This window comes from Camelus ferus, chromosome 18, assembly GCF_009834535.1.
Source record: "Camelus ferus isolate YT-003-E chromosome 18, BCGSAC_Cfer_1.0, whole genome shotgun sequence".
Lineage (NCBI taxonomy): Eukaryota > Metazoa > Chordata > Mammalia > Artiodactyla > Camelidae > Camelus > Camelus ferus.
This window is the reverse complement of record NC_045713.1, coordinates 31,659,811-31,687,797: the sequence shown is the minus strand read 5'-3', so window position 1 is coordinate 31,687,797 and position 27,987 is coordinate 31,659,811. Positions and strand designations below refer to the sequence as shown.

Sequence of the window (27,987 nt, the reverse complement as noted above, 5' to 3'; positions counted from 1 at the left end):
ACAGAAGTTCTGAGTACGTGACAACTGCTTTACGACCAGGAGGGAAGATGCAGTGGCTGTTGTTAAGTGTGGCTCCTGCCCTCATGGAATTTAGAGTCTAGTGGGATAAACTGTTAATCAAAGAGATAAAGGGAGGCTTTTTGGCCAGGAGTGACTTGCCTTGGTCCTAGGAGAAGGGTTATCACTGCTAACTGGGCAGACCTCCTCTAGAGCTGTCACCAAATATAGTGTGACCACTTCCCAGTAAACACTTATGGTCCCTATGAGAACAACAGTGGATGCAGGGTGAGTGCTTTTATTATCCTGCCAAGTTCAAGAGGAAATTTCATCTTGCCGTTAAGAGAAGACTGTGGCAGTAATTTAAAAGGAACAAATACATCATCACCATTCTGTTGAGGAAAGGGAAGAAGGAAACACTCTGATGCAAATGACAGAAATTCAATAGTTCAATTCACACTAAAAAATGGGAGTTTATTGAAGTTAGAAATGGAACGTAATGGAAAATCCTGGTTCAGACTTCAGGCATGGCTAGATCCAGGTGCTCAAATGATGCTATCAGGAATATGTTCCTCCCATCCCTCAGCTCTGTGTTCTTGGGTGTAGCCTTTCGTTTTCTCCATTTGGTGATAGGAATGGCCTCCAATATCCTTTTTACTGCAAGAGATACCAGAAGAAAGAGAGAGCTTCTCTAGTAGGTCCATCAGAGTTCCCAGGGATGACTCTGTTTGGTCAGCCTGCATCACAGGCCTATTTTCTTGGTTTGGGAAGTGGATTCACATGATTGGCAGCCTCTCCAGGTAGAAATATAGTCTTTTCAAAAGGAAAAAGAAGCTGGGGACAAAGGCAACAGCACTGTGTTTCAGTTTACTGCTTGCTATCTCTTCTTAGGCTCCCCCAGAACTGGACAGCCGAGACTACAAAAGACTTGGGATCCTTTCTGGCACTTTTCTCAGCAGTTGAATTAAGCTCTGTTGTCACCAAGGTAACTCTGTGTTCTGTCTTTAGAATACTGAGGGAGTCTGAAGGGGATAGAAAGTGTGGTTAGTGATATCCCCTTGGGTTTGCTGCCAATTTGTTTTGCTGGAAACTTCCTCCCTATCTCAAAGAGCTCAGATGTTTCCAGGTCCGCTCCAAGATGTCCAAGGTTCAGAAAAAGGAAGTGAGGCAGAAGCTAAAAGTACGCTGGGTCTTTCTAGGCAACTGTGCACAGCCTGGGAGCCGTCATTTAGCTGCCGCTCCGCTGTGTGCTTCCCACACGCGTGCCCGTTCGAGGGGTCCCACCCACCAGCACCACTGCGCGTGGCCATGTGATCACATGGGCAAATGTATTCAATCCAAAACCAGATCTTTACTGAGCATTGCCTTTAGGTGTAACACTCTACTTGGAGTAACTGTTCAAGAGTTAGACAAGGCCAAGGGGCACGCCAAATGAGCACGGGCTAGTCATCTTCTGCTATGTGACAAAGCCACACGATCTCATTGGCATGCAGCAGAAAGCACTTATTTTTAGCTGACTGGTCTCTGGGTCACTGGGACACCCCTGTTTCCTGAGTCTGCCTCTGGGGCCCAAGCTACCTGGAGCTTGTTCTTCTTACCATGAAAGTCTGAAACTCCAGAAGAGGGAGCACAAAGGGCAGCCCTCCTTAAGACCTGGGCTGGAGAATGGCCAGCTGTCACTTTCTAGTGGCCAAAGCAAGTCACATGACCAAGCCCATCTCAGTGGGGCAGGGGTCTCCTTCTTGCAGGTGGAGGGTCAGGTAGGAGGTGGTGGTGTTTGCTGAACAAGAGTCAGGTTGACCGCAAAGCACATCCACACACGCTCACCCCTGTACTCACACGTGCAAGGACAGAGGCCAAGGGTGAGGGAGGGGGCTGTCAATTATATTTGTGATGTTTTATTTTGTAAGCTGGGTGGTGAGCACATGGGTGTTTTGTTGTGTTATTCTCTCAACTTTTTATTTTAATGACTGAAATGTTTAATAGACCAAGTAATACATGCTCCTGGTTAGAAAAATCCCAACTATACCAAAGACCGTAGGAGGAAAAGAAGTGTCCACCCACGCCACTAGGTCCTGAGATCCCCTAGGTCTCTCCTCAGTGGCAGCTTCTGTTCCCAGATTCTTCTGCATCCTTTCTGAAAAACCTTCCTCCTGCTTTACATGTTCTCCCTTTAAAAATACAAAATGGAAAGTACTCTTCTGTGCAGTTTCCTCTTTAAAAGTTAACTATTGCTGGTGGGGTATAGCTCAAGTGGTAGAGCACATTCTTAGCACGCACGAGGTCCTGGGCTCAATCCCCAGCACCTCCATTAAAAAATTAAATAAATGAACTTAATTACTCCCCTCACCAAAACAAAAAAAATAGTTAACTTTTTATCTGAGAGCAGTTGCTCGTGACCTTAGCTGCACATGAGAATCACTGGGGAGATTCTAAAATGGACAGATACACGGCCCCCACCCTAGACCAACTGGTCTCAGAATTTCTAGAGCGAGGCCTGGGTATCTGTGGGTTTCCTGAGTGCTTCGCACCTGCAGCCAGGCCTGGAAACGACTGGTTTCGACTGTGTCTCTGATTCTGAAGATTAGAAGTAGATATCCTGGATGACTCTGGGGACACGCTCTTTGGGCAACTGGAACACAGTGACCCATAGCTGTAGGGAAGACTTTGATGAATTCTCTGGACTCATGGACAGATCTACCCAAAATATCCTGAGTCTTGACAAAGTGTATCAGTTCTGGATGAGAGATGGCACCTTCTCCAGGGCCACCAGAAGCCACCACATTGTTGGAACCCAGAGATAATGCTCTCCTCCTTCTTTTTATAATACATATGAATTAAATGAAAATTTAAAAACCATACGGAGGGGCAGGGTATAGCTCAGTGGTAGAGTGTGTGCTTAGCATGCACGAGGTCCTGGGTTCAATCCCTGGTACCTCCATTAAATGAATAAATACATAAATAAACTTAATTATCTCCTCCCACCACCAAAAAATTTAAAAACACTACCAAACCAGAAAGGGGTAGGCACACCTACAATTACAATAGATGTTACCAGATTGCCCTGGAAATGATGCACCATCTAACTAACAGTCCCACAGAGAAACAAGTATGCCTGTCTGCTACATCTTGGCCAGCATTAAGTGTTATTATTTTATTTTATTTTTGACAATCTGGTGGGTGAAAAATAATATGTTCTTATGTTACTGAAGATATATTGGATTGTTATTGAGGTTGGGTATCATTTTATATGATTCTTTGTAGTGGCTAGGTTAGTTGGGCTGGGGATTAAATTTATATGAGAAGCTGCTACAGGCATACCTCGGAGATACTGTGGGTTGAGTTCCAGACCATTGCAATAAAGCGACTATTGCAATAAAGCAAACACATGAATCTTTTTGGTCTCTCAGTGTGTATAAGAGTTATATTTACACTATACTATATAGTCTGTTAAGTGTGTATTAATGATTGTTCATTCCTCCTCTTTTGCCTTCTCTGCCCTGCAGTTCCCTGATATCCTTCAACAAATAGCTTCCAAGATGGCTGGGACCTTGCCCCCCAAAGAATTCCTCTGGGCTGTCTTTGAATCTGTTCAGAACAGGAGTGAGGAGAGCCCCAGCTCTGACGCCAGCCCTGGTGAGTGTTTTGGGGGTGTCTGGTCCCCTGCCCTTGGCAGGGCTTTGGCCGAGTCCCTGGTATCAAGAGGACACTGGCTGTAGTGTTTGCAAAGCAACAGAATGGGAAAAATCCACAGGCTGTAGAGTTACATCTTTGCAAAGTGATTTGGAATCGCATCCTGCTCTCCTTACGCAGGCCGAGACGTTAAATGGGTGACTATGTACAACAGACATTTCAAAGCGGTTGATTTAAGGGCCAAAATGGCTAAGTGTCTATGAATGGTGTTGTGGGGGCCAGGCTGGCCGGATATGAATCCTGGGGTTACTGCTTGCGGGCTGTGTGACTTTGGGTAAGCTCTTTAACCTCTCTGTGCCTTAGTTTTCATCCCCTGTAAAATGGGATAATGAAAGTTCCTACCTCACTAGATTATTGTGAAGATTAGTGGGTTTAAACTTATAAGCATGTCCCCAGCAGTGCCTGGCATGCAGGAACTTCTCAGCAAGCATTAGCTATTATTGCAGTGATAGATGTGTGCTTATTAAGTGCGGACTTGTGCCAGACAGGAGACAAAGTTAACCAGACCCCAGAATAATTGTAGTCATAGGAGTTGACACTCTGTGCGTACTTTCTTGCAACAAACAATTTCTGAGCACTGACTACGTGAGCCAAACGAAAATCCCTGCCCTCAAGGAGCTTACTTTCAGATGGGGTGAGGGGTAGCTAGGCAATAAATTACAGACATAAGTGGGGTCCAGTTTTGCCTCTTGATTGGAGTCCAGTGAATTTCCACTGAAGGTGCAGTGAGAGCGGTGTGGCCACAGGGCTTGGGAAATGCCCCACCCAGTTGTTGGCTGACGAGTCTGTCAGCATCAGGGCTCATCAGCTTCTACACAAGAAATCCAGGATTGCTCTTAAGACAAAAAGCCTTGGGTTTTCTCTCAGGTTGGGCACATCTGGGCTGGCAAAGACAATATTTCGAGTGTGAGTTGGTCAATAAGTTGTTTGACTAGTAAGGTTCAGCTTATTCAGGACTGAAATGGATGGGTCTCTCCCGTTGCCTAGGAAGATGTAACCCATTTCTCCTCTTTCCTAGATGGGAAGACCACAGCCTCCACCAAGATTTTCATGGGGTGCGAATCACCCTCCTTTTAGATGGAAGTGACCTGTCCTCATAATTCAGGAAGCCTTAACTCTGGGTTGTAAACTCAAATGCATGGGGTGGTGGTGGCAGGTAGCATAAATAATAAAAATGGCCAACGTGAATGTTAAGTAACATTCATAAATGAGTCCTTGCTGTATACCTGGCATTGTTCTAAGTGCTTTATATGTAATAATACATGTAGTCCTCATACAAATTCTAGGAGATAATTTTATCTTTATTTTATAGACTAGGAATCGAGGCACAGATGGGTTAAATGGCTTTGGATTTGAATCTAAAGCCAGAACAGAACTGTTCACCACCAGCTCCTGCTGCCCTTAAGGCAGCTTGGAGTCCAGTCATAATATTGCAAAGCTCCTACTGTGTGCTTGTGGCTGTGCCAAAAGTTGGCATTTCCACAATTTTGTTGGCAAGAAATGGCAGAAGTGGGATTCATACTGGTCCCTGAGTCCCTGAACTCAGTTTCTACCCTACACTGCTTCCTGTGGATACATCCGACTGGAGAGGAATATTTCTCATTTCAATAAAGAAACAGACTAAACTGGCCTGAAATTCCCTGTCCCTTCCTTCGGCTCCATTCTTCAGGCTGCCATGGAGTCGCCGCTCCCTCTTCAGATGACATTATTAAGTTGGCTGAAGCCAATGCCTGCTGGGCTCCTGAGAGCCTGCTCTGCCTGGAGGAGGATGTGTTCAGCAGGAACGTGGAGCTGCTGGGGGCCGTCAGGGGCTTCAGGCCGGCTCAGCTGAGGACCCTGAAGGAGAAGGCGGTACAGGTAAGCCCGCCTCAGGGAGGAAGCACTCAGCAGAGGGAAAAACCCAACACATGGTCCGAGCCCTGCGGTGCATGGACCCCCTCCCCACCGAGAACTTTCCCCCTGGGTCATCTTGTTGAAATCCTACAGCATCAGTTCAGAGTTATAGTCATTATCTCCGCAACGGAGAAATGTCTAGTTCCTCCCTCTCTTAGGGCTGTGTCTTGGCATCTAAGGGATGCTCAGCAGATCAGACTGTGGCTGTTCTGGTGCTTCTGACCGAGGTGGTTTCCAGGAGCTGTGCCTTTTCTTTCCCCACTTGGAGAACCCCATTACTGCTTGCAGGAGGTTTTCTCAGAATCTGTTGCAAATTCATCTGAAAACCTAGCAGAAAAGAGACAGGGAGGACTGGAAGTAAATTGCCATCTTTGCAAAGATCCCTTTGAGTGGCTAGTTTCAGCTGTTAGGATAGTTGTGGTCTATGTAGTTACCTTTGTGGAGTTTAGACATTAAGTGCCTTAAAGTTAAAATTCTAATTTTATACGAGCAATCCAAGTTTGTTGTAGGAGAGTCAGAAAATAATAAAGAAGAAAATCGGTCATAATCTTTGACCCAGAGATACACCCTGTTAATATTTTGGTACGTTCACCTGAGGCTTCCCAGACTTCTGTATGTGTGTGTAAAATATATTTATATATTTCATGTGTATTTCATATATACATGTTACAAAAATAGTGTCATATTCACTTACTATTCAATAACTTGCTGTCCACATCAACACTGTACAGTGCATATTTTTCCATATCAGAAATATAAATCTGTATTGATATTTTAAATAGCTATATAATATTTCATTTTATGGCTAGTCCTTATTTATTAAGCTAGTTGTAGACTTTTAGATTGTTTATATTTGTTAAATGCCTCAAGGAACATGTTTGTACATATTTCCTTGGGCACTTGTCTCATTATTTACTTAGGCTAAATGCCCAGAGATGAAATTTCTGAGTCAAACAGTATAAATATTTTAAAAGCTTTTGATACATATAGTCAAGTTTCCCTCTGAAAAGCGTGTTCCACTTTACATTCTCAGCATCAACAAATGAGGGTATCCTTTCCCCCTTATCTTTCCACTATCATTCTTTTTTACTCCTTGTCAATATGATCAGCCAGCTTAGTATCCTTTGATTGTTGTTAATGGACATTTCTTTAGTTATAACCAAGGCTGAGCTTTTCTTGTATGTTTATTTCTTCTTTTGTGAATCTCCTGTTCATGTCTTTTGTCTACTAAAAAAAAAAAAACAAATGTAGTCATCTTTTTCTTATTGATTTATAAGAGCACGTTATATATTAAAGAAACTTACCCTATGTCTGTTTTAAACACTGTCGGTAATGGTCAGTCTAATCTGACTTTTTCTTCACCTGAAGGTTTGGGACTTGCCTTCTTACTGGAAAGAGTACCATATCGTCTCCCTGGGGCACATTGCTCTGGCTCTTAACGAGAGTGAATTGGAGCAGCTGGATCTCAGCTCCATCGATGCAGTGGCTTCCCTCAGCCAGCAGACAGGATGGACCCCAGGGCAGGTAATCAGATGTTTCTGGATCTTTTAAATAGTCTATTTCTGTCTCAATTTTGTATACATTTTCCTTTAGATCCTAGAACGTACTTAAGCGATTTATAATAGCAGCTTTAAAAATCTTTGCTGCTAATTCCAGCATCACTGTCTGAGTCTGTTTCTGTTAGCTAATTTTTCTCCTAGTTATGGGCCATATTTTCTTATTTGCAAGCCTAGTAATTTAGCCTGGCTGATGGGCATCGTGAATTTTACATCTTTGAGCGCTTGATTTAGTTCTACTCCTTCGAAGAGTGTTGGGCTTTGTTCTGGCATGCACTTAAATTACTTTCCAATCAATTTGATCCCTTTGAGGCTGCCCTTTGAGCATTATAAGGGTGAGTCTGGAGTGACCTTTATTCTGTAGTTAATTTATCATGATTCTCCTGAGGACTCTATCAAATGCATTGTGCTTTGCAAGACCTCTCCTCTCTGGCTGGTGGGAAGGTGACCTCTTTCCAGCTCCACGTGAGCTCTGGGGATTGTTCAGCCTATGCTTTCTGATGCCTTTTCTGATATTCATGTGGCATTCTGTTCCTTGCACGTGGAGATCAGTAGTCAGCCAGATCTGAGAAGACCTCTCTGTAGATTTCTGGAACTCTCTCTCTCTCTGTGCAGTTTTTTCCTCTCCAGGAATTTGCCCCCCAAATTTGCCCCTGGCCTCTCTGAACCTGGATCCTCTGTATCCCCAGGCCTGGACATTGGGCTTGTTTAGGTGCCCTTCCCTCCTCCATGGCGTGGAAATTGCCTCTGGGCAGTGAATATGGGTAATTTGAGGGCTCGCCTTACTAGCTTTCCTTCTTCCAGGATTATAGTCCTGTGCTCCCAGTGGTCCAATATATTTTGTTCAGTTTGCTCATTGTTTATGGTGAGAGAGTGATTCTGGTGTCAGTTAACCCTTCGTAGGATAAAGAAGTTCTCTCCAGAATTTAATTGTTTCAATTGGGAGGGAAGTGAACCCACCGTACTGTTAGAAAGGGGAGTCTTAGCTGCTCTGGGTTAACTTCATTCTCAGGGCAGCCTTCCCTCAGGTGTCATTTTCAGCACTGGGCTTACCTATCATCCAACTAGCAACCCCAGAAAAGAGTGCCCCTTTCTCGTTAATTTTTGAACCAGTCCCAGAATTGACTCCAATCATGAAAGTGCCCACTCCTAACTGTCTGGTCAGGGGTAGGATATGTGGGTTGGCCCCGCACGCATCAGGGAGCAGAGCCCGTCTCACCATGACCACGTGGACCGAGAATGGGGAGTGCGTGCGTGGTAGGCTGCACAAAGCCCCCAAAGATGCCCACTGTCCTAATCCCTGGAACCTGTGAGTATGTTACCTGATGTGGCAAAAGGGGGCTTTGCAGATGTGATTAAGGTAAACATCTTGAGATGAGGAGAGATCCTCTTGACCCATTTTAGGACCGGCAGGTGCAATGTAATAACAAGGACCTTTAGAAGGGGAAGGAGGAAAAATATCATATGATATCACTTATATGTGGAATCTAAAAAAAAGGACACAAATGAACTTATTTACAAAACAGAAACAGACTCACAAACGTAGAGAACAGACTTATGGTTATCAGGGGGTAAAGGGGATGGGAAGGAATATATTGGGATTTCGAGACTTGCAAATACTAACTGCTATATATAAAATAGATAAATAACAAGTTTATAACCCTATATTCAATATCTTGTAGCAACCTATAATGAAAAAGAATATGAAAATGAATGTATGTATATGTATGACTGAAACACTATGCTGTACACCAGAAATTGACACAAAATTGTAAATTTATTATACTTCAATAAAAAAGAATGAAAAAAAGAATAGGGAGGCAGGAGGGCCACAGATACAGAAGGCAACATTACAATGGGAGCAGAGGACACACAGAGAGATCTGAAGGTGTAGTGTTCCTGGTTTTGATGCAGAATGGGGCTCTGGTCAAGGAATGCAGGCAACCTTTAGAAGCTAAAACAGGCAAGGAAATGAATTCTCTCTAGAACCTCCAGAAGGAAGATATCTTCTTGACCCATTTTAGGACTTCAGACATCCAAAACTGTAAGAGAATAAATCTGTATTGTTTTAAGCCACTCAGTTTGTGGAAATTTGTTACAGCAGCAAGAGGAAGTGAATACAGGTGGTTCACCAAAGGAAAAGCATGGTGTTATCAACTAAAGGGAGAATGGGTGCTGGGCAGGGAAAGTCAAGTCATGTCCCCTACTCTCGTGAGCGTCTGGTAATCAGGATTGCCATATTACATGACTCAGAGTGGCACCATTGAAGTAGAACAAGGTGTGAATTGTGCCCCCGTGGAGCTGGGCAACATGGAGGTCCTGGCCATAAGGATTAAATGACTTAATATATGTAAAACATTTTGAACAATGCCATACAGGCAATGCCCATAGGAACAATGGGATGTAGGAGTCAAAAATTAGTTGTTTTCATTGTTGTTGTCATCGCTGTCATCATATCACCATCCTCCCTCTGGCAGTTTAATACCTTCCTCATTTGCAAGATGAGAGGATTAGACGCCCCCCCCTCCCCCGCCCCAATCTACAGTTCCTTCCACCCTGACATTCTGTAATCCTGGGCTTCTGTGACTCTAAAGCTGGGTTTGACTGATTTGAGAAGTGCGACAGCACACTTCAATATTCAAATCGTTCTATTCTCAGTCTGGAAGAAAACAGAAAAATATATCCAACTTAGAAACTAGAGTATCTCTTTCCCTTTGCACCATTTTAAATTCCCATGGGTGGCCGTGAGATTTATCAACATGTTTGAAGAGGATATGAAAACCTAACATTTGCATGTATCATTTGCAGTCAGTTCCTCAACTTCAGCTCCCAATCAAACCCTTAAATGCATGTTTCTAGATTAACAGTCAGACCTGGCGGAGCTACATTAACAGATAGTTCAGCTTAAAAACCAATATAAAGGAAAAAAAAACTATTATGGAAGCCAGAGGGATGAACAGAGAGATTGAAATCTTACAGCTATTCACTTTTCAGCGGTTAATACTGCCTAAAAGTGTTGGTATTAATTGTCTTGAGATCATTACAGATACGCTGGTCCAGTCATTCGAGGAAATATATTTTGGCTTATCACCTTGCAGGCTGAGCTTGCATTTTTTTCCAGGTTCCACTGTCAAGGACAATTTAATGTCGCATCTTCAAAGTCATTTTATTTGAATTGTAGTTTTGCACTTTCATTTTAAAATGGGCATGCTTGATGGTGGGGGAGCACAGATTGCTATGAGTCAATGCGTGAAACCTGACTGTGAAAACTTAATAAGAAAAGTTCAAAAGCTAACTTGAGTCTCCATCTGCAAACATCTTCACCAGCCAAGAATGGAAACTCTGGAGTCAGATTGCCTGGGTTTTAATCCTAGAACCATTATCCACTAGCTGTGTAACCTTGGCAGAGTTACTTACCCTCTCTGTGCCTCAGTTTCCTCATCTGTGACAAAGAGATAATATCAATACTTACTTCCTAGGGTTGTTGTGAGGATCAGATGAGATAGTATGTGTAAAATGATCAACACAGTGTAGGCATACAGTAAGCATTCAATAAATATTATTATTATATTAAAAATTATTATGTAATTATTTTGGATACACATTCACATTCAGTCAAAGACATTTAAATCTAAACATGATGCTACTGAAATTCCCTTATAGTACCTGTGAGCTTTGTAATCATTGAGGGAAACTTGAAGATACCGACCGGTCTGATGTGCAAGTTCCTCTGAAGCCAATCCATCATGCGATGGTGGTAATCTGATGCCATTTCAAAAGAGTACATATTGCGTACAATGTCTATAGATCACTCAGTCAGATGTTCATTCATTCATTCATTTTTTCAAAAAGCACTTCCTGAACCCATAGGCCAGGCATTGTGCCAGGTGTCCGGGATAGAGTAGTAAACTAGCTGGATATGGTCATTGTCTTCGGAGATTTTGCTTGGTGGTACAGATGAAAAAGTGAGCAATCAAAGTGAAGAATGTAAAAAATTGTGATTAAGCGATAAGCAGAAAATGGACAAGGTGCTCATGGAAATAATGGGGAGGGAAGTTACTTGAGATGGGGGGAAATCTAGGAGGTCTTCTCAGAAGAGGTAGCATTTAAACAGACCTGAGGGATAGAAAGGCAACAGCTGTGTGAAAAGTGGAATCCCAGTGCAACATTTCCCAATCTTTGCCAACACTTTCATTCGACACTGGAGTGATCCATGCTGTGCTGGGATGGACTGAGATGAAAGGGAGATGGGAAGAGTCATTGTATCCCTGTGACCCTCATTTCCATTCAGGAGCTGTTCATCCTTGGATGTCTCTCCCCTGTCTTTGCCTCATGAGCTCTTGTCCTTCTGTAATCTTTTGCATCTGACCCCCTCAGCACTGAGGGTCCAGACTTGGATCCTTCCTTAGGTTCAACATAGGTAGATCAGGGTTCATTTAATTATAAGTGACAGAGAACCTGACTCAAAATGGCTGGAGTAGGAAAGAAATTTATTGACTCCCATAACTGAAAGGGTCAAGGGTGGAATTCAGGTATGGCTGGATCCAGGTGCTTCAACACTATGGTCAGGAATCCATCTCTCACCATTTTTTGATGCTGATTTCCTTTGTGTTTGGCTTTGTTCAGAGAGTTTCTTTCTGTGTGGTGAGTTCTAGCAGATTCAGATGTTTATCCTTCTAAGGTCCAGTCCAGAGTAAAGGAAGCTCTTCTCTTCTAATTGTTTTAGCCAAAGTCCTGGTTGCATTTGACTGGATCACATCAAGGGCCAATCACAACAGCCAAGCTAAGAGATAACCTAACTGGCCAGAACTAGGCCATAGCATCACCCCTGGACCTCAGAATACAGTTAGCTCCAACTGAACCACATGAAGTAAGAATTTCAGAGAGATGGTCCTCCAGGGAAAGGCATGAACAGCAATGGCCACTATACTAGAATTACAGGGACCGTACAGTGCACATCAGCCCCTTAAATCAAAGCTCATTGAAGAGATTCTTATGTGGTTTTTAATACCAAAGCATTTGATGTCCAACTCTCCAGAATTGAACAGTGAGAGGCAAACCTATTTCTATAGGAACTTAGAGAAAAAAAGAAATCATTCTGGCTGAGGTAGTCAGGGAAGACTTCATGAAGGTGATACTTGACTTGAACCCCCAAATAATAGGATGGTTGGATTTTAACAGTTGGGACTGCAGGAAGGGCATTTCAGATGGAGGTACTGATTTGAGCAAAGGCCCAAAGGCAGAACATTACAAAGGTTTGTCAGAAAGTTGAGGAAATCGATGCTGGAAAATTTGGATCCTGATGCAGAAGAACTTATATGACCAAACTATCTGAAGGTCATGAGTGATTGAAGGAAATAAGCCAGCAGACACAGACACAGGGTACAGGTGTCTTTGATGTTGGTGAAGGATGTAAGAGCTTCATGGCCTAAAGACACCTCTGTAGATCAGAGGACATACTCAGTAGAAGCAGCTCCTGAGGGAGGTTAACCTGGATGAGTGGCTAGGATGGTTTGGAATGGGGAGTATGTTCAGGGGATTAGGGTGGGGGTCAGTCAGGAGGCCAGCTTCATTGTCCCCTCAAGCTCTGAGGTCTTGATCATCCCTGGATAGTTTATTTCCTATCCTTCCACATTTTTGTAGGCTAAATCCATTCTGCAAGGGTTCCTGGAGGATTCGGGCAGTAGTATCCAGGATCTGAAGAGTTTCCATTTAGTAGGACTTGGTGAAATCCTGTGTGCCATGAACATCACCGAAATCTCACTTATAAAGATCTCAGAATTCAGGTAACCAAAACACTGGTGTGCAAGGTGGCCAATGATTGGTCCATTCATTCATTCTTTCATTCAGCAAGATGCTCTCTGCTTCCCGATGCTTTGCTACCTTTCTGGGCTAAAACAGGGAGTGAGATTAGCTGAGCCTACCTACCTTCTGCATATTGTTTTTGGCTGGAGAATCTCCCAAGCTCACACTATATCCCTCCCTCATAACCAGGGTGGTGGTGGCCAGAATCGGGACCCTGCTGTGCAGTACCCAGGTCTTGACGGAGTTTAAGAGGAAGGCAGAAGTTGTGTTTGGGGAGCCCACAGAGTGGTCCAGCTCTGTCTTGCAGGAACTTGGGACCATTGCAGGTAAGGGGCACCTTGAGCATGCCTTTCTCTCCCTTTCCAACCTTAAATCTGAAGATAAAAACAAACAAAAACAAAAAGAATCTTTGGCCATGTATGGTGACCATCTCTAGAGTTATGATAGAAGCTAGATTTCATGGCTTGAAGTTGCAGAGGGTGGGGTCTGCAGATCTGACTTCTTTTTTTTTTTTTTTTAACATTTTTTATTGATTTATAATCATTTTACAATGTTGTGTCAAATTCCAGTGTTCAGCACAATTTTTCAGTTATTCATGAACATATACACACTCATTGTCACATTTTTTTCTCTGTGAGTTATCATAACATTTTGTGTATATTTCCCTGTGCTATACAGTGTAATCTTGTTTATCTATTCTACAATTTTGAAATCCCAGTCTATCCCTTCCCACCCAGATCTGACTTCTAAGCAGGCTCTCTTGGTGACTCTTGTGTAGCTAAACTGGTTTAGAATGTTACTTAATTGGCTGCAAAATGGATTTATACACAATTTGAAATTTGTGTAAAGTGAAGCTCCTTCTGGGCATACATTTCCTTGTAGGAGACCAATCAGGGCTAATGTGACCCACTTATTTATTACTATTTTTTTGAGTTGATTAAGGAACCTGATTCTCCAGTGTGGTTTTCAGGGCCTTTTGTAAAGCAATGATGCTTGCCTAGAGCACGCAGATGTGTACACCAATGAGCACCACTAATAAGCGGGGTTCTGATGGCTTGAGCTAAACCCTCATGATTCCTTTTTCTCCCCAGCTGGATTAACTAAGGAAGAGCTCCGAATGCTCAACAACGATTTGATGCCATATTTCCAGCCATCAGCAATCAAATGCCTTCCTGATGAGATATTCAAAGTAGGTTCTCAGTTCCTCAGGGAAAGTGGGAACTTGACCCCATTTCAAATCACAACAGGGGAGCAGATGGCAGGCCTTGGATTCCAGGGACTTGTAACCAAGCTTCTGCTGATAGGGCCAGAGGAGAGCTGTGTGCCAGCAGTGGACAGATCATAAGATAATTTTAGGTGTCTTTGTTTTTTAAGTTTTTTCCTTCAGTTTCGAGTTTAGCTTTTAATTGTGTCTATTTTTATGGTTTCCTTCTCTTCGTAGCCACTGATTTTCTATTTATGTTGGCATGACAGGTTCATATTGCCTTATCCAAAACCCTTGAGGGCAGATGTATTTCAGAATTTGGAATTTTCCATATTTTAGAAAGCTCACTGTGCATCTACAGTATTGTTACTTAACACCTTCAGCAGGATCTGAGGAAGCACCTTGTAAGCAAATGCACCAATATTTCCATGAAAAAAATCTGTGACAAATCACACTAATTGGAATAAATAGAGACTATAAATGGTCTCACATCAGTTCAGGTCAGGTTCTGCTGGCAAATAAGTTTGTCTTTAACTTGGGGGAAAAACTTTCAGTTTTAGGCTCTTTTTGTACTTCAGAATTGCAGATGAGGGAATGTGGACTTGTGTAACATCTCCTTTTAAAATAAATTTAAGTAAAAATATTTTAATTGATTTAAAGAAAAGTGTTAAGGAAGCCAAAATAGGACAGGTGATAAATGGCTATGGAAAAAATTGAAAGGGTTGAACTGGGTCAACTGAAGTTAGGGAGGCAGAGTATCCATCCACTGAGAGGTCCTTGCTTCCTGTCCACGTAGAAGGTTAGGAGAAGGTTTGATGGGGACAGTCTGCTCTGATGAGGAGTGGCCCTGGTGTTCTTGCTTGCTGGGTAACTTGGAAACACATTCTGTCCACCAGAACTGGATAGGGCACCCACACAAGGCTAGACACACTCCCATGATGCCATATCATTGTTTCCTTTCAAGACATTTAGCTGACCTTGAACCACTCAGCACCCAGGACAGTTCCCAGCACAGATCAGGTGAGATAGCTGTTTAGGGGAAATTAGTAGAACTTCCCCTCTGGGGTAGGCAGATTGGTCTTGTTTGGAATGCACTTTGTAGCTTACCTATTCCAGAAATTCCTAGTGACCACCTACATCATGGTAGACTCCAAGCTCAGTTCACCTGAGATGCACCGATGAAGAGGTATAACACAGTGCCTTCAGGGGCTTGAAAGGTGATGTAGAGGAGTGCAGTGGCCTGGGAAGGAACTGAGGTGAACTGGAGAGCCCTGTTCGAAATAGAGAAGCCACTTCTCGTCTCTGGCACATTGATGCAGTGTAACAATGTGGGCCCAATATTGCTAGATCTTCCTTTTTTTTTTTTTAATTTAAAAAAATTAAAAAAAAAGATCCAGAAGTCTCATTTTCATGTGAAGTCTCCCAATAATTAAATGTTCGCAACCACTTTGGATTTATTTTTTAAAATACGATGCAGTAGGCCTTGATATTCAATCTGGCCTGTTGGTTGTGAGGCAGCAACATTGGAAAAATAGATAATTTTTATAGTGCAGACTCTGTGTCAATGGTAGATACAAGGTGTAAGCCAGAAGAGTGCGTCTGCTGTGTGTGTGTGGGAGGGGGGGAAGAGGGTAAAGAGGGAGGAGGTGATGCTGAATTTTGCAGGACAGGTTAGCTAGATGGAGAGGGAGGAACAGTGTTCCAAGGCAAAATGAAATGCTGCCTCCTGGGGGCTGCAGCAATGGATGTCCATTCTCCAGGAGTGAGGTGTGCCAGTGGGGAGGATGCTAGAGGTGGGCAGGACCCAGAGCTTGGAAGGTCTCATTACCATGTTCAGGAGCTTGTGCTGTGTCCTTGGGGGCAGGGAAGGGTTCTAAGCAGGGGAATGACATGATTCCAGGGAAACATTTGCCTGGACAGAAAAGAAGAAGGTGAAAGAGAGAAGAGGAAAGGGTGAGGGAGCAGGACCCCCCCCCTTCTCAGAAGCTTTGGGGCTCTTAGAAAATAAGTAGGATGACTTTAAAGGCCCCTGCCATCCCATCTCATTCCAGATCCACTAGAACTAGTCACCAGGTCCTCTAAGCTAGAAGTGACTTCAGAAAACATCTTGTTCAGGATTCTGAGTGCATGCAGAATTTCCCACTTTCTGTGTCCATGGCAGACATTGCTAATAGAGTACCACACTTTCCCTTCACTGAGTCCTCACAGAACTCCTGTGATGTCAGGCAGTCTTACCAAAGGATGGGAATCTGCATGGGAGATGAGTTCTCTGGGCCACCCCACATCTAGTCCAAAAACTCAGAGAGGCTATGCGACTTGCCCAAGGTCACACAGCTGGTATATGGCAGAGCTGGGACACAGATTCAGGTCTTTGCCCTTTAGGTGTATGTTTTCTCCTCCATGCCGGTGTTTTTCAGGGGGGACTTGAAGCACTGGGGGGGTACCTTGCACTGTATTAAACAACATTAAGTCACACAGTGAGAAAATCATGACTTCCTTTTCATCTTTTACTACTGATTATTTCAAGGAAGAAGTCTCAATTTGGAGCTAAAATGTCTTGGACACTTCTATAGCACTTCTAAAATCCACCCCCATCCCTTTTATTTAAGGAGACCTCAGGTTCAGACACCATTGGCCAACAGATTTAGCTAAAATTCAATAATGTTGGTTTATTTCTTTAGGCATATTTTATTTGTTTATTTATAAAGGAAACATTTTTGAAGAATGCGCATGTAAATTTATTTACCTTTATTGACGTACAGTCAATTTACAGTGCTGTGTTAATTTCTAGTGTACAGCATAGTGATTCATTTATACTCCTTTTCATATTCTTCATTAGAGGCCATTACAAGGTATTGAATATAGTTCCCTGTGCTATACAGTAGGTCCTTGTTGTTTATCTATTTTGTACATCATAGTTGGTACCTACAAATACTGAACTCTCAATTTATCCCTCCACCCTCCCTTCCCCTCTGGTAACCATAAGTTTGTTTTCCTTGTCTGTGAGTCTGTTTCTGTTTTGTAAGTAAGTTAATTTGTGTCATTTTTAAAAGATCCTACATATAAGTGATATCATACGGTGTTTTTCTTTCTCTTTCTGGCTTACTTCACTTAGAATGACGATCTCCAGGTCCATCCATGTTGCTGCAAATGGCATTATTGTTTTTTATGCCTGAGTAGTATTTCATTGTATGTATATGTGTATATACATGTGTATGTGTGTATACACACCACAGCTTCTTTATCCAGTCATCTATAAATATTTGTGTTCTTTTGGCATATTTTAAAGGAGTACTTATTGCAAGTCATTCTGATTTTCCATTTTGGGAAATTTCCATGAAAATTTTTCGTTTTAAAATAAATTTGTTTTAGGAGTGGAAGAGTGATCTGATTTTAAGGAAAAATTCTGAAGAGGGGCACAAATGGTACATGGGTGCGGCAAAATTGTGCAGCCCTGGGCGGGTGTCCGAGTTTTGGGAAACCCGCGGAGGGGCGCCTCTGACGGCGTTGCCCTCTCTCTCCCCTGCAGGAGCTGTCCGCGGAGCAGATCGCCTCCTTGGGCCCCGAGAACGCCGCGGCCGTGACCCCGGCCCAGCGCCGGCAGCTCAGCATGATGCAACTGCATAGCCTCCAACGGGCGCTAGATGGCGCCAAGACTCGCTCCTGGCTAGACGCGCCTTCGAGCGCCAGCCCCACCCGGACCCCCTCTTCTCTTTCTCCTCCAGGTGAGCCCACCACCCCGCCCCTCTGCTAATCCCCTTCCCGTCCCTAGGTCCGCCCTGCTTGACCTGGGGCGGGAAGTTTCCTAAAATTCAGGGTGGGGTCTCTGGCATTCATTGGAGATTCTGCATTCAGAGAAAAATTCCTACCAAGCATTTGTAAATGATTCTCAGTAGATCACTTTAAAGTCACGGGGAGAGGCGGGGTGGGGGGTGGGCGGGAAGGGAAGGGAGAAGAGGGAGCTTTAAAAAATAAAACAAAACCCGCCAGTTCCGCGGACCCCATCCAGAACCCACTGAATCAGAATTTCTCAGGACTTGAAGTGCTTTCAGTGGTTCCTCTGCATCCTAAGTCCTTCTTACTGTCCAGTATTAATTAGTAAATTCAACTGATATGTACTGGGCACCTCCTTTGTGCCACGCCCGCGGTAGGGGCTGGGAATACAGAGGTGTGTAAGGCAGGTAAGGCTCTCTTGTAAATGAGCACGACGATTTCAAACCTGATAAACCAGGGAAGGAAGGCAGCAGAGGAAGGTGGTGGTGACTAAGGGCTGAGCTGAGATGGAGGAATCCGGGGGGTGGCTTTCCTTCCTTTTTTTCTCCCTTCCTGTCCTACTCTCCTTCACCCCCTCACTTTCTCACTTCTTCGTGATTCCTTCTATCTTTAGTGAGCGCCGTCTTTGGGCTAAGCATGGTGCTAGGCTCCCGGGAAGCAGCTGTGAACAAGCCAGATGTGTCCTCTGTCCCTGCTGAGCTCCCAGTAGAGTGTGGGGGTGAGGGAAGCCGTCAGCACCCAGGCGACCATGAGGCAGTATGACAGGTGCTTGTGAGGCCATCACAGGTACCCAGGGAACACACGGGAGAGACAGCTACCTACGCTTGGGGGAGCAGGGAGTGGCCGTGGTAACCTCCCGAAGACAGTGATTTCTAAGCTGCAGACCAAACTGGGGAGAAGATGGACCCAGCCAGGTGGAAAGTGTCGCAGGAAGAGGGGACAGCAGGTGGAAATACCCACAGAGCAAAGAGAGCTTGGTGCTTCGCTAAATTCTCCACCATAAACCTCTGCTTGACTTTTTTCTGACTCGAATATCTCCAGGTCTGCCCCAGCTTTCCTTGGGGATGGCAAATTGTGGGAGTCCCCATTTCTGCAGCCACAGGTGGCCAGAGGTGGCACTTGCAAACAGAAGCCATGCCCTTTGATTTACTCTGATCATTTTCACACCTTTTCATTGAAATATGATATGCATACATTTAAAAGTTATTTTTAAATGTCACAGTGTTGTGTGTGTGTTATACAATGCACACAGCTGACAATGCGCACTGGTTCACAACATGAAAGGTCTGAAAGGGTTTGCAGTGAAATGTCTTCAGTTCCCTTCCTCAGTGGCAACCGATGTTACCGGCTTGTGTATCCGTCCAGAGATATTCTATGCGCATCCATGATCTCTGCACTTTTACAAAAGCTTATTATACACTTTGATCTGCGCCTTGCATGTTTCACCTGATGATATAACTTAGAGACAGTTCCATATCCACGCATTGTTGGTTTTCTGGCTCCATAACCGTATTTAACCAGATCTCTGAATAGGAACACCCAGTTCCATTGTTACTATTTTTATCCTGTTACAAACAATGCTGCAGCAAATGGCCTTATATACTTTGCATCTGCTCAAGAGTATCTGCAGGGCAAACTCTTCCAAGTGGGACTGCAGGGTCAGAGGGTATGTGTAATTTTGATGGGCACACAGCCAGGCAGGAGAAGCCTAGATCCCTTCTTGCATTCACCCCACAGGCCTGAGCCGGGAGGTGGGGTGGGTGGGGGTCGGGGGCTGACAGTTGGGTGAACCCTTTCTGTGGGCCAGGCTCTTAATCTCCTGTTTCCTAAATTTGTTTCCTTATCCGAATCACCTGGGAGTGATGCTTGTAAAACCAAGATTGCTGGGCCTGGTCCCAGACTTGCTGAATCAGAATTTGCAGGGGGAGGATCCCAGAATTTGCATATTTAACCATCTCCCCAGTTGACTGACGCTGAAGGCGTCTCTGGGACTCACTGATTCACACAGTCTTATTTAATTTGCCCCCTCCCCCCTCACAATCTGGGGGTCATTATTCCCATTTAGGAGATGAGCAAACCAAGGTTTGGTGAGATCTAGTGGGTGGTTCAGAGGGAGACGCTGGCGTGAAGCGTCCATCCTCCCCTGGCTGCTGAGACCCCCTGTGCACGCTTGTCTTGTTTCCTTTTTAGGAGCCTCGGTCTCCCGGGGTCTGGGGCTGGGCTGCCCTCTGCTGGTTCTGATGCCCAAGCTTGTGTGGTGAGTGGTGTTTGTGCTTCTCCCTGGGACCCAAGGAGCTGGCCCAAGGGCGTGGAGATGGTGGGTGTCCCCTACCCCGACTCAAAGCCTCAACGGAGGCAGGGAGACTCGGGGGCCGTGGAACTGAAGAGGCATGAAAAGGAAGAATAGTTATTAAAAATGCTCTTGCACACTCTTCCGCAGACTCGTGTCCTCCTTGGAGGCATTCTCCGCCTCATTTCAGCCTCCCTTGTTCTCCGACTGGGAGACAGAGAAGCGGTGGGGAGGAAGGGTGTCTTCTGTCAGTGGCACAAAGACCTTCCAGACGAGTTCCTGCCCTCTCTCCAGAGGGAGAGGCTGGAGAGCAGAGGGTGCAGGCCAAGGCACCGTTTTTTGCCAAGGCCTGATCTGGACTCTATTCTGGCTGAATTTCCCTTCCTCGGAGCTACCGGCCGCATTGGATTTCTCCATCTTAGCTGCTGAAATAAATGAATCTTGCAACAGAAGCCGATACTCCTGCCTGATTGCTGGGACTAATTGATGTTTTGGTGGGCACTGCATTGCTCGGAAATGAAAACATTTAACATGGCTCAACGTTAAATCAATTTTTAAATACATTTTCCAGATGCCTCCCATTTCTTTGGGAGTCAGCTGAATGAATGGCTGTGGAAGTATCAGTTCAACTTTTAAAATACTTCTTTATTTTTTGATGGAGGTGGTGGATCTTGTTTTAAGTTGCTCTGGGCTTTGGGGATGGGTTGAAATAAAAGAAAATACATTGTGTAAGTTGTGATTGTGGCACAGCAGAGCAAACGTGGCCCACTCGCCCAGTCCTTTAAAGGCTGGGATGGAGTTAGCTCTGGAAATTCCCAGGATGCTCAGGAAGGGTTGCTTGGCCACCCCTTCTGTTTTCACACATTCTCAGATTCAATCATTAAAGTTTTGCACACCATCCCTGAGGTGGCAAGTTAGCATCCTGAGTACTTCTGTGGTGCCACCAGCACATCCTGTGTCCTCTTCCTAGTCACACATCCACAGGAGATGTCTCATCTGGAGACAAGAAGAAAAGCCTGCTTGAGTTTCCAAAAATCTCCGGTGTCCCATCAGAGGTGGATGGATCAAAAACAACATCATAGGTAGATGTTGTAGAGGCTGGTGTGTTTTCAGATGTGACGTGGTTATTACAGAAAATTAAAAGACCAGGGTGCAGAGGGTGTGGCCCTGTGGGTGTTACTTGGGGTCTGATCTGGCTTTCTTTCATCCTGGTGGGGAAGTGGCAGCTAATGCTGCTTCTCAAGCACAGATCGTTTATCTTGTCACAAACCCCGGCCCCAGGTGAGATGGGCCAGACCAGCTGCTGGGAGAGGGACACCGGGTGAGAAGGTGTCTGCACAGGTTTCCGATCAGAGAGGCCTTGGACATCGATCAGCATTCCCACTTTCTTCCAGCGTTGGATTACCCTGGCCAAAAGCAGTAACAGCTCTCCTTTGAGTCAGACTTCATGCTGCCAATGTCATGTAGGTCTGTGTGTCACTTCCCCTTCTTATTATTTGGTTTTGGTTTAATTCAAGGATTGGATGATGATGATAGCTCCTGTTTTGGAGGCTGGCTCTTCATGCACCAGGCCCTGCTCTGAGGGCATCACCTGTGTCACGAGCTAATGTCATCGTCATCACCACCCTGCCAGGTGGATGCTGTTGGTTTCCATTTTCCAGATGAGAGGACTGAGCCTGAGAGAGGTTAAGGAACCCTTGTCTAAGGCCTCTCAGATAGTGAGGGTTTGAATCCTGCCTGACTTTTTATTTTGCCCCGTGCTGCCTCCTGGACCAGTATTCTATAACTTCTCTAATAAGGTAGATCAGAGAGAGATTCTGTAGATCCCTTCACCTCCTCCTCTGGCGGGAGGCCAGCTTGCCTCACAGCACATATAATTGGTGATTGCCTCAGGCAGGAAAGACAAATCTAGCTCATGCCCTGCAGGACCCCCGGGGTCTCAGGTTGAAATGTGCAGTCCTTTGCACGCAGGAAAGCAGCAGGTCACACTGCAGGTGCTGCTTCTGCTCACCTTTCAATGTCAACTGAATCATTGAATTGCCAGCCTTCTGCAACTTCCCCTAGCTGTTTGTGGGTATCATGGATCACTGGCACATGGGTCACAGGGTGCTGGCCATGGTGCTGACTAGTCAGGACCTGTGCCATACTGGTTATTAGAATTTTTGAATAGTGCCCAGCTAGATCCTTTTACAGAACCCCCACCTTGAAGCTTGATGGGGGCTGAAAGTCTTTCTGCAACTTCAGCATGCCACCCAGTGTGTCTTAGAATTAAGCTATTCTCTCTAGTCTTGGTACCCGGGGGTTCAGCCACAGCGGCTGGGATGGGCTCCACTGCCAAAGAGAGGTGGCTGTGCACGTGTGTATATGTGTGTGTGTGTGTGTGTGTGTGTGTTTACCTGGCTTTCCTGAATAAATGCCATTATGGAAGAGACAGTAAATAACTTAACATTAAATATTAAGTATTTCTTTGTCCTTAAAAGTTCTTTGCCCATCCTTGTCCACTGAAGGCCTTTAAAAACATCTATATGCCCTGCCTATAAAAAAATGTATATGTAATGAACAGTTAAGCACAGCAGAATTGCCAGATCACACTTTGCCCACACAGCTGGGTAAGCAGTCAGCCTAGAAGGAGTCCCTCTCTCACCAATAGGTGGTGTATAGGACCCTCAATTTATATGCCTTCTGAGAGCTAGGAAAGGTTCTGGATTCAGGCCTGGCTGGATCCAGTGGCTCTGACAACATCTCCAGGAGTTGATTCCCCTCTCACTATCTTTTTACTCTGCTTTTAGGTCTGACTTCTTTGCTAGGCAGGCTCTCCTTTCCTGGTGGCCACCGTCGGCTTTAGACACATAGCCTAGTATTTTAGCATTACTAAGGGAGAGAAATTGGTCTTTCCTGGTCATGTCAGCAAAAGTCCCTGGATTCGCTTTGATTGGGCTTACCTGGGGCAGGTGACATCTCTAAATGGACCACTCTGGTCAGGACAGTGGAGTATACAAACTGGCCAAGGCCAGGTCAATGCTACCCCAAATCACACTGACTGAACAGGAAAGGGCTGATTCCAGAAGAGTTCAGTTACCTAACTATTGTAGGCAGACTTCTAAGGTGGCCCTGAACTCCCTGGTGTGCACACTCTGTGTAATCTTTTCCCCTTGAATGTAGGCAGAACCTGTGCATGTGAGGGAATGTCACTCCCTATGACCAGGTTACTAATCAGTTGACTGAGTTAATCAAAAGAGAGATCATCTGGGTGGGCCTGACTTGATCAGGTGCACCCTTAAAGGAACCAGGCTCTTACTGATGACAGAGATGTTCAGAATGTGAGACAGCCTATGGGGAGACCACAAAGCAAGGACCCAGAATGGGCTTTAGGAGGCGAGAGAGGTCTCTGGCTAATAGCCAGCAAGAAAACAGGAGACCTCAGTCATACAATCAGAAGGAACTGAAGTCTGCAAACAAGCAGCCATCTTGCAGGAGGACCCCAGCCCCAGATGAAACCCCAGCCCCGGCTGACATTGTGATTTCAGCCCAGTGAGATGCTGAGCAGAGAATCCATTTGAGCTGCACTCAGCCTTCTGATCTACAGAACTGTGAGCTAATGAATGTGTGTTATTTAAGCTGCTACATTTCTATCAATCTGTTTTGCAGCAATGGAAAACTAATACACTGAATTAGGGGAAATGAGTGCGGGGGAAGCAAAGTGAATGAGGTATATGAGTTGCTGCGAGACAGGCGGCCATCTTTGGTTGAAATAGACTAGCTCTGGAATATAAGCTTAGCTGGGAAACATGTGGATGATCATGATCCCCTCTCTGGGAAAACATTTCCTTGGGTGGGCATCCTACCCCTCAATCTCTTGCACTAGGATCTTTTGCCTCTTGGCAGGAGGGAGGCCTGGTATGCTTGTTTATCTTTTAAATTTGTCACTTAAAGTGATTTAGCATCAGTTCCTCCTTCCCCACAATCCTGTGAATTTCCTTTGGGGGAAAAATCCCTCTGGGACTTTTGTTCATGTGGATTAGATGGGATTAACCCCACCTTCAGCTCCAGTGCTGGGCTCTGATTCACTTAAACCAACCATCATATCTCATTCCCCAGGCCATAGTGGTTGATTCAGGGATGGGCCAATCACAGCTGTGGAGGAGAGAGAAAGAGACAGACAGACAGACAGACAGACAGACAGACTCTTTTTCTTTCTGGACGTGAACTGGCCAGCCATTTTTCAATGGTGAGAAGAGAAGCTTTACAAAGGAATGGAATTAAGAAATGGAATGAGAAGAATGGAGTTAAGAGATGATGTGAGAAAAATTGGGTTCTGGTAAGTTTTTGGAGCCTAGATCAAACTGTACCTGCAGATCTGCCCCTGGACCATTCCGTTACGTCAACAAAATTGAGTTGGATTTTCTGATGCTAATAACTGGTTGGAATGACTTTCCTTCCCTTCCTTTTTCTTAATTTTTGGATACCTGTTAATTGTTTTTTTTTTTATGGGTGCAGCTGATCAGGAAGTGTTATTTTTTCTATAATAAATAGGTTATGGATATCTTGGTTTCACAGGACCTCTAAGAGCACTAAATTTTACCCTGAATTTGGCTCAGAGGCACCTGAGTTCTGATGGGTTACAGGGACCCTGTTTGTGAAAACTTGTCTTTACATAGATGATACAGTAGTAAAATAGTATTCAAGGTTTTTGCCTTGAGCCCTGGGCTTGTTCTGGAGATGATGCTCATCGGAGGAGGGAAGTTTGCTCCTCTCATCCTCCAGGGGCCTTCCTTGTTGGGAATTTGGCCTCAGGTGGCTGAGTCACATCCGACTGACTCCAGGTACCCAAGTCTGGATCTGCTTGTCCAAACAGGGTGATGCCTCCTGTCCCCCCAGGGCAGCCAGTATCATCTCCTGCTTTTTTTCTTCCTGCAGGGCATGGATTCTGGGGTGCAGGGGAGGGGCCTTTACTTCTCCTGTATAGCCTGCGTTTGCAAGCACAGCAGCCTGCTCTTATCAAGTCCGGTTTTCTAACTGGCATCAGCAGCATCTTGAATGACTTCTTGTAAAGGCACCCTTGGTCTTTGCACAGATGTGGGGGCTTTTTTTTCTTGTTGTGTATAGTCCATGACTGTCCCCATAAACAAACACCCACAGAGCACTGGGCTCTAGCAATGAAAGAACGGAGTTTGGAGACAGCACGCAAGTAAAAGGGAGCAGGACCCTGTGGTACCTCACCACCTTCGTTTCCTGTTTATAGAAAAGCTGGAGTCTCCCGGGCCTCCCTGAGCCATAGAAGAGCAGGCTCAAGCAGTTGATCAGGACAAGCCTGCAGGCACTGGGGGATGGCAAGGACTCTGATCACCTAGCTTAATGATTAACTGAGATTACCCCCCCCCCCCATTTTCCTTTAAAACTTTAATGGCTGAACAGACTCTTTGGAGACGTTTTTTGGCGGGGGATGCTGGGTCCACCAGATTGCAGGCATTCTGGTTAAAAGCAACTTTCCCTTTTGTTGCCAAGGCTGATGCCCCCAGGATCGTACCCCTGCCCCTCGCTCAACTAGAAACCAATTACTCTTATCTAAGTCTCAGGAGGTGAAGAACTGGTTAGAACCCAGTCCGAGATGGTGGAGGATTTGACTTCCAGTGGACCTTAAGCCTTATTATACGGCTCGCTGTAATATATTAGTATGCTAAGCGACACACCCACCAGCGCCATGACAGTTGACGATTGCCATGAAAACCACCAGAAAAGCCCATACAAGGACTGAAAAGCTCACATAAGGACTGATTGGCTCCATCATACCTGGAAGGAGGACATGATGGCAGAAGCCTCCCTTAAAGGTCCACGTGGCCCGATCCAGGAGGGAGCTGTCCCTGCTGCCCGTCTGGGCTGACAGCTCCCTGCCTGAATACCTTTTCCTCACTTGAGTGCTTTTCTTCCCTTCTTCCTGCTCGAGCACTTTTCTTCCATGTCCCCTTCTGAGCAATAAAGCGGCTGTTCACTTCATCCCTTTGCCTCTGCTGCATGAATTCTTTCACAGCCGGAGGCATCAAGGACCTACACTTCGGTGGGCTTCCTGATTCAGGAGTCCCTGTACCCGCTAACACAAGGATACTGGACACCAGTATGGATCCCTGTGACCACACTATTCTGGTTCTTCACTCTCCACCTCCCTGCAAGGCCCAGTACTCCTGCAGCATCCCATGGTGGGCTCAAAACCCTTCTCTCAGTGCCTGCACTGCTCTTCCCAATAATGTCTCTTGCTCTGGGGAGTCCTCTCTGGGTAGATGTGTGTGTAAGGGCGGGTACTTTAATCCTTCTAAGCATCCTGACAGACATGCATACCTTTTCTCTTCCAGAGAAGACCTTTATTTTAAAAGCTAATTTGTGTTTCTCCACGCTGGTCGGAGTTCTTGCTTTGGAGAGCTTACCGATGTCTGCTTGTTCCCAGGAGAACTGCTAGGACTTCTGCACTTTTTAGGAGCTCAGCGCAGGCTGCCTGGTGTTTTGTTTCTGTTTGGATGTTTCTCCTGCTGGCACCTCCAGATCCAGTTCCAGGGTACTTCCATCCCTTATTTTCTCTTATCCCTGCCCACACCTCTGCAATAATCTCTTCGTTATACTCTCCTCAAATACCTCATTTGAGTGTCACATCCTTTCCCTGCCAGGACCAGACTGATCCATTTGGAACATCCAGGGTCAAAGAACGCACCCTCCAAAGGCTTCTCCAGCGTCCCTCTGATTTGGGGTGGTTGTCCACCTCCAGCAGGGCCTGAATCAGGGCAATCAGTGCTGCCTTATTTTATCTGATCAAGTTCCTTATTGATCATGAAGACGCATCAGGAATAGCTAGGTGGGCACTGCACCTGGAGTTAACGACCCGGGATGCAATTCTCAAATGAATCTGGGGGTCACTCAGCTGAGCCTTTCCAGCTGGTGAAGAGCCCCCAGTTCCTTGACCAAGGAAAACCAAAGCCTCAGCTGAGTTCCTGTGAATTCCTGGTGAATCACTGCCTCTGGGATCCTCCTAGTTGTACACTATTTATGCACCTCACAACCCTAGAAGTGAATCATCACAAGTAATCATTCACACACAAGCACTAGTGGGTAATTGTGACGGGCAGCTTCTAAGACGGCCCTCAATGATCTCTGCCTCTTAGTATTCACACCCTCCTTTCCTGAGTGTGGGCTGGGTCCAGTGACGTTTTTCATCAGTAGAATGTAGCAAAAAAGGATGAAACTTTGCCCCTGAGATAAAGTCTCAAAAGACTGGGATGTCCTTATTTCTGGCACATGTTCTCTCTTGCTCACTCTGATAAATTAAGCTACCATGTTGTAAGCTGCCCTAGAGAGAAGCCCACATGGCAAGGATCTGATGGGAGCCTCAGCCAACAGCTCATGAAGGACTGACAACAAGCACGTGAGTGTGTTTGAATTCTTCCCCAGTCTAGTCTTGAGAAGAAACCTGGCTGACACTTACACTGCACTGTGGGAGAGGCGCTGAAACAAAGGGCCCCATTAATCCAGGCTCAAATTCCTCACCCACAGAAACAGTGAGATAATAAATGTGAACTGTTTTAAGCTGTTCAGTTTTGGAGTGATTTGTTACACAGCAACATATAGCTAATACAGTGATCTGAACTTTACTGATGATTGCAAGGGGAAGAACAAAGTGGGATTTGCATTGCGTGTCTCACAATGAATAACCAACTAACCAGTCCATTAGGCATTTCTCTGCACCTTCAGCTCTCTCAGTGCTGAGGGGTCCTCTCTCTTGTCTCTCTAGA

The 27,987-nt window shown here is 45.2% G+C and overlaps 1 protein-coding gene across 2 annotated transcripts in view; it reads left to right on the top strand.

The window, feature by feature from the left end:
- The window catches only part of OTOA (otoancorin), a 47,516-nt gene extending 26,882 nt beyond the window's left edge, over positions 1 to 20,634 (top strand). For both annotated transcript variants that reach the window (XM_006193123.2, XM_006193122.2), the window contains exons 20-28: positions 889 to 982; positions 3,504 to 3,633; positions 5,360 to 5,547; positions 6,952 to 7,107; positions 12,783 to 12,925; positions 13,134 to 13,270; positions 14,036 to 14,133; positions 17,678 to 17,873; positions 20,113 to 20,634. In XM_006193123.2, the coding sequence (XP_006193185.1) occupies positions 889 to 982; positions 3,504 to 3,633; positions 5,360 to 5,547; positions 6,952 to 7,107; positions 12,783 to 12,925; positions 13,134 to 13,270; positions 14,036 to 14,133; positions 17,678 to 17,873; positions 20,113 to 20,183 (1,213 nt within the window). In that variant the 3' untranslated portion in view covers positions 20,184 to 20,634. The remainder of the gene's footprint in view (positions 1 to 888; positions 983 to 3,503; positions 3,634 to 5,359; positions 5,548 to 6,951; positions 7,108 to 12,782; positions 12,926 to 13,133; positions 13,271 to 14,035; positions 14,134 to 17,677; positions 17,874 to 20,112) is intronic.
- The last annotated feature ends 7,353 nt before the right edge of the window (positions 20,635 to 27,987 follow it).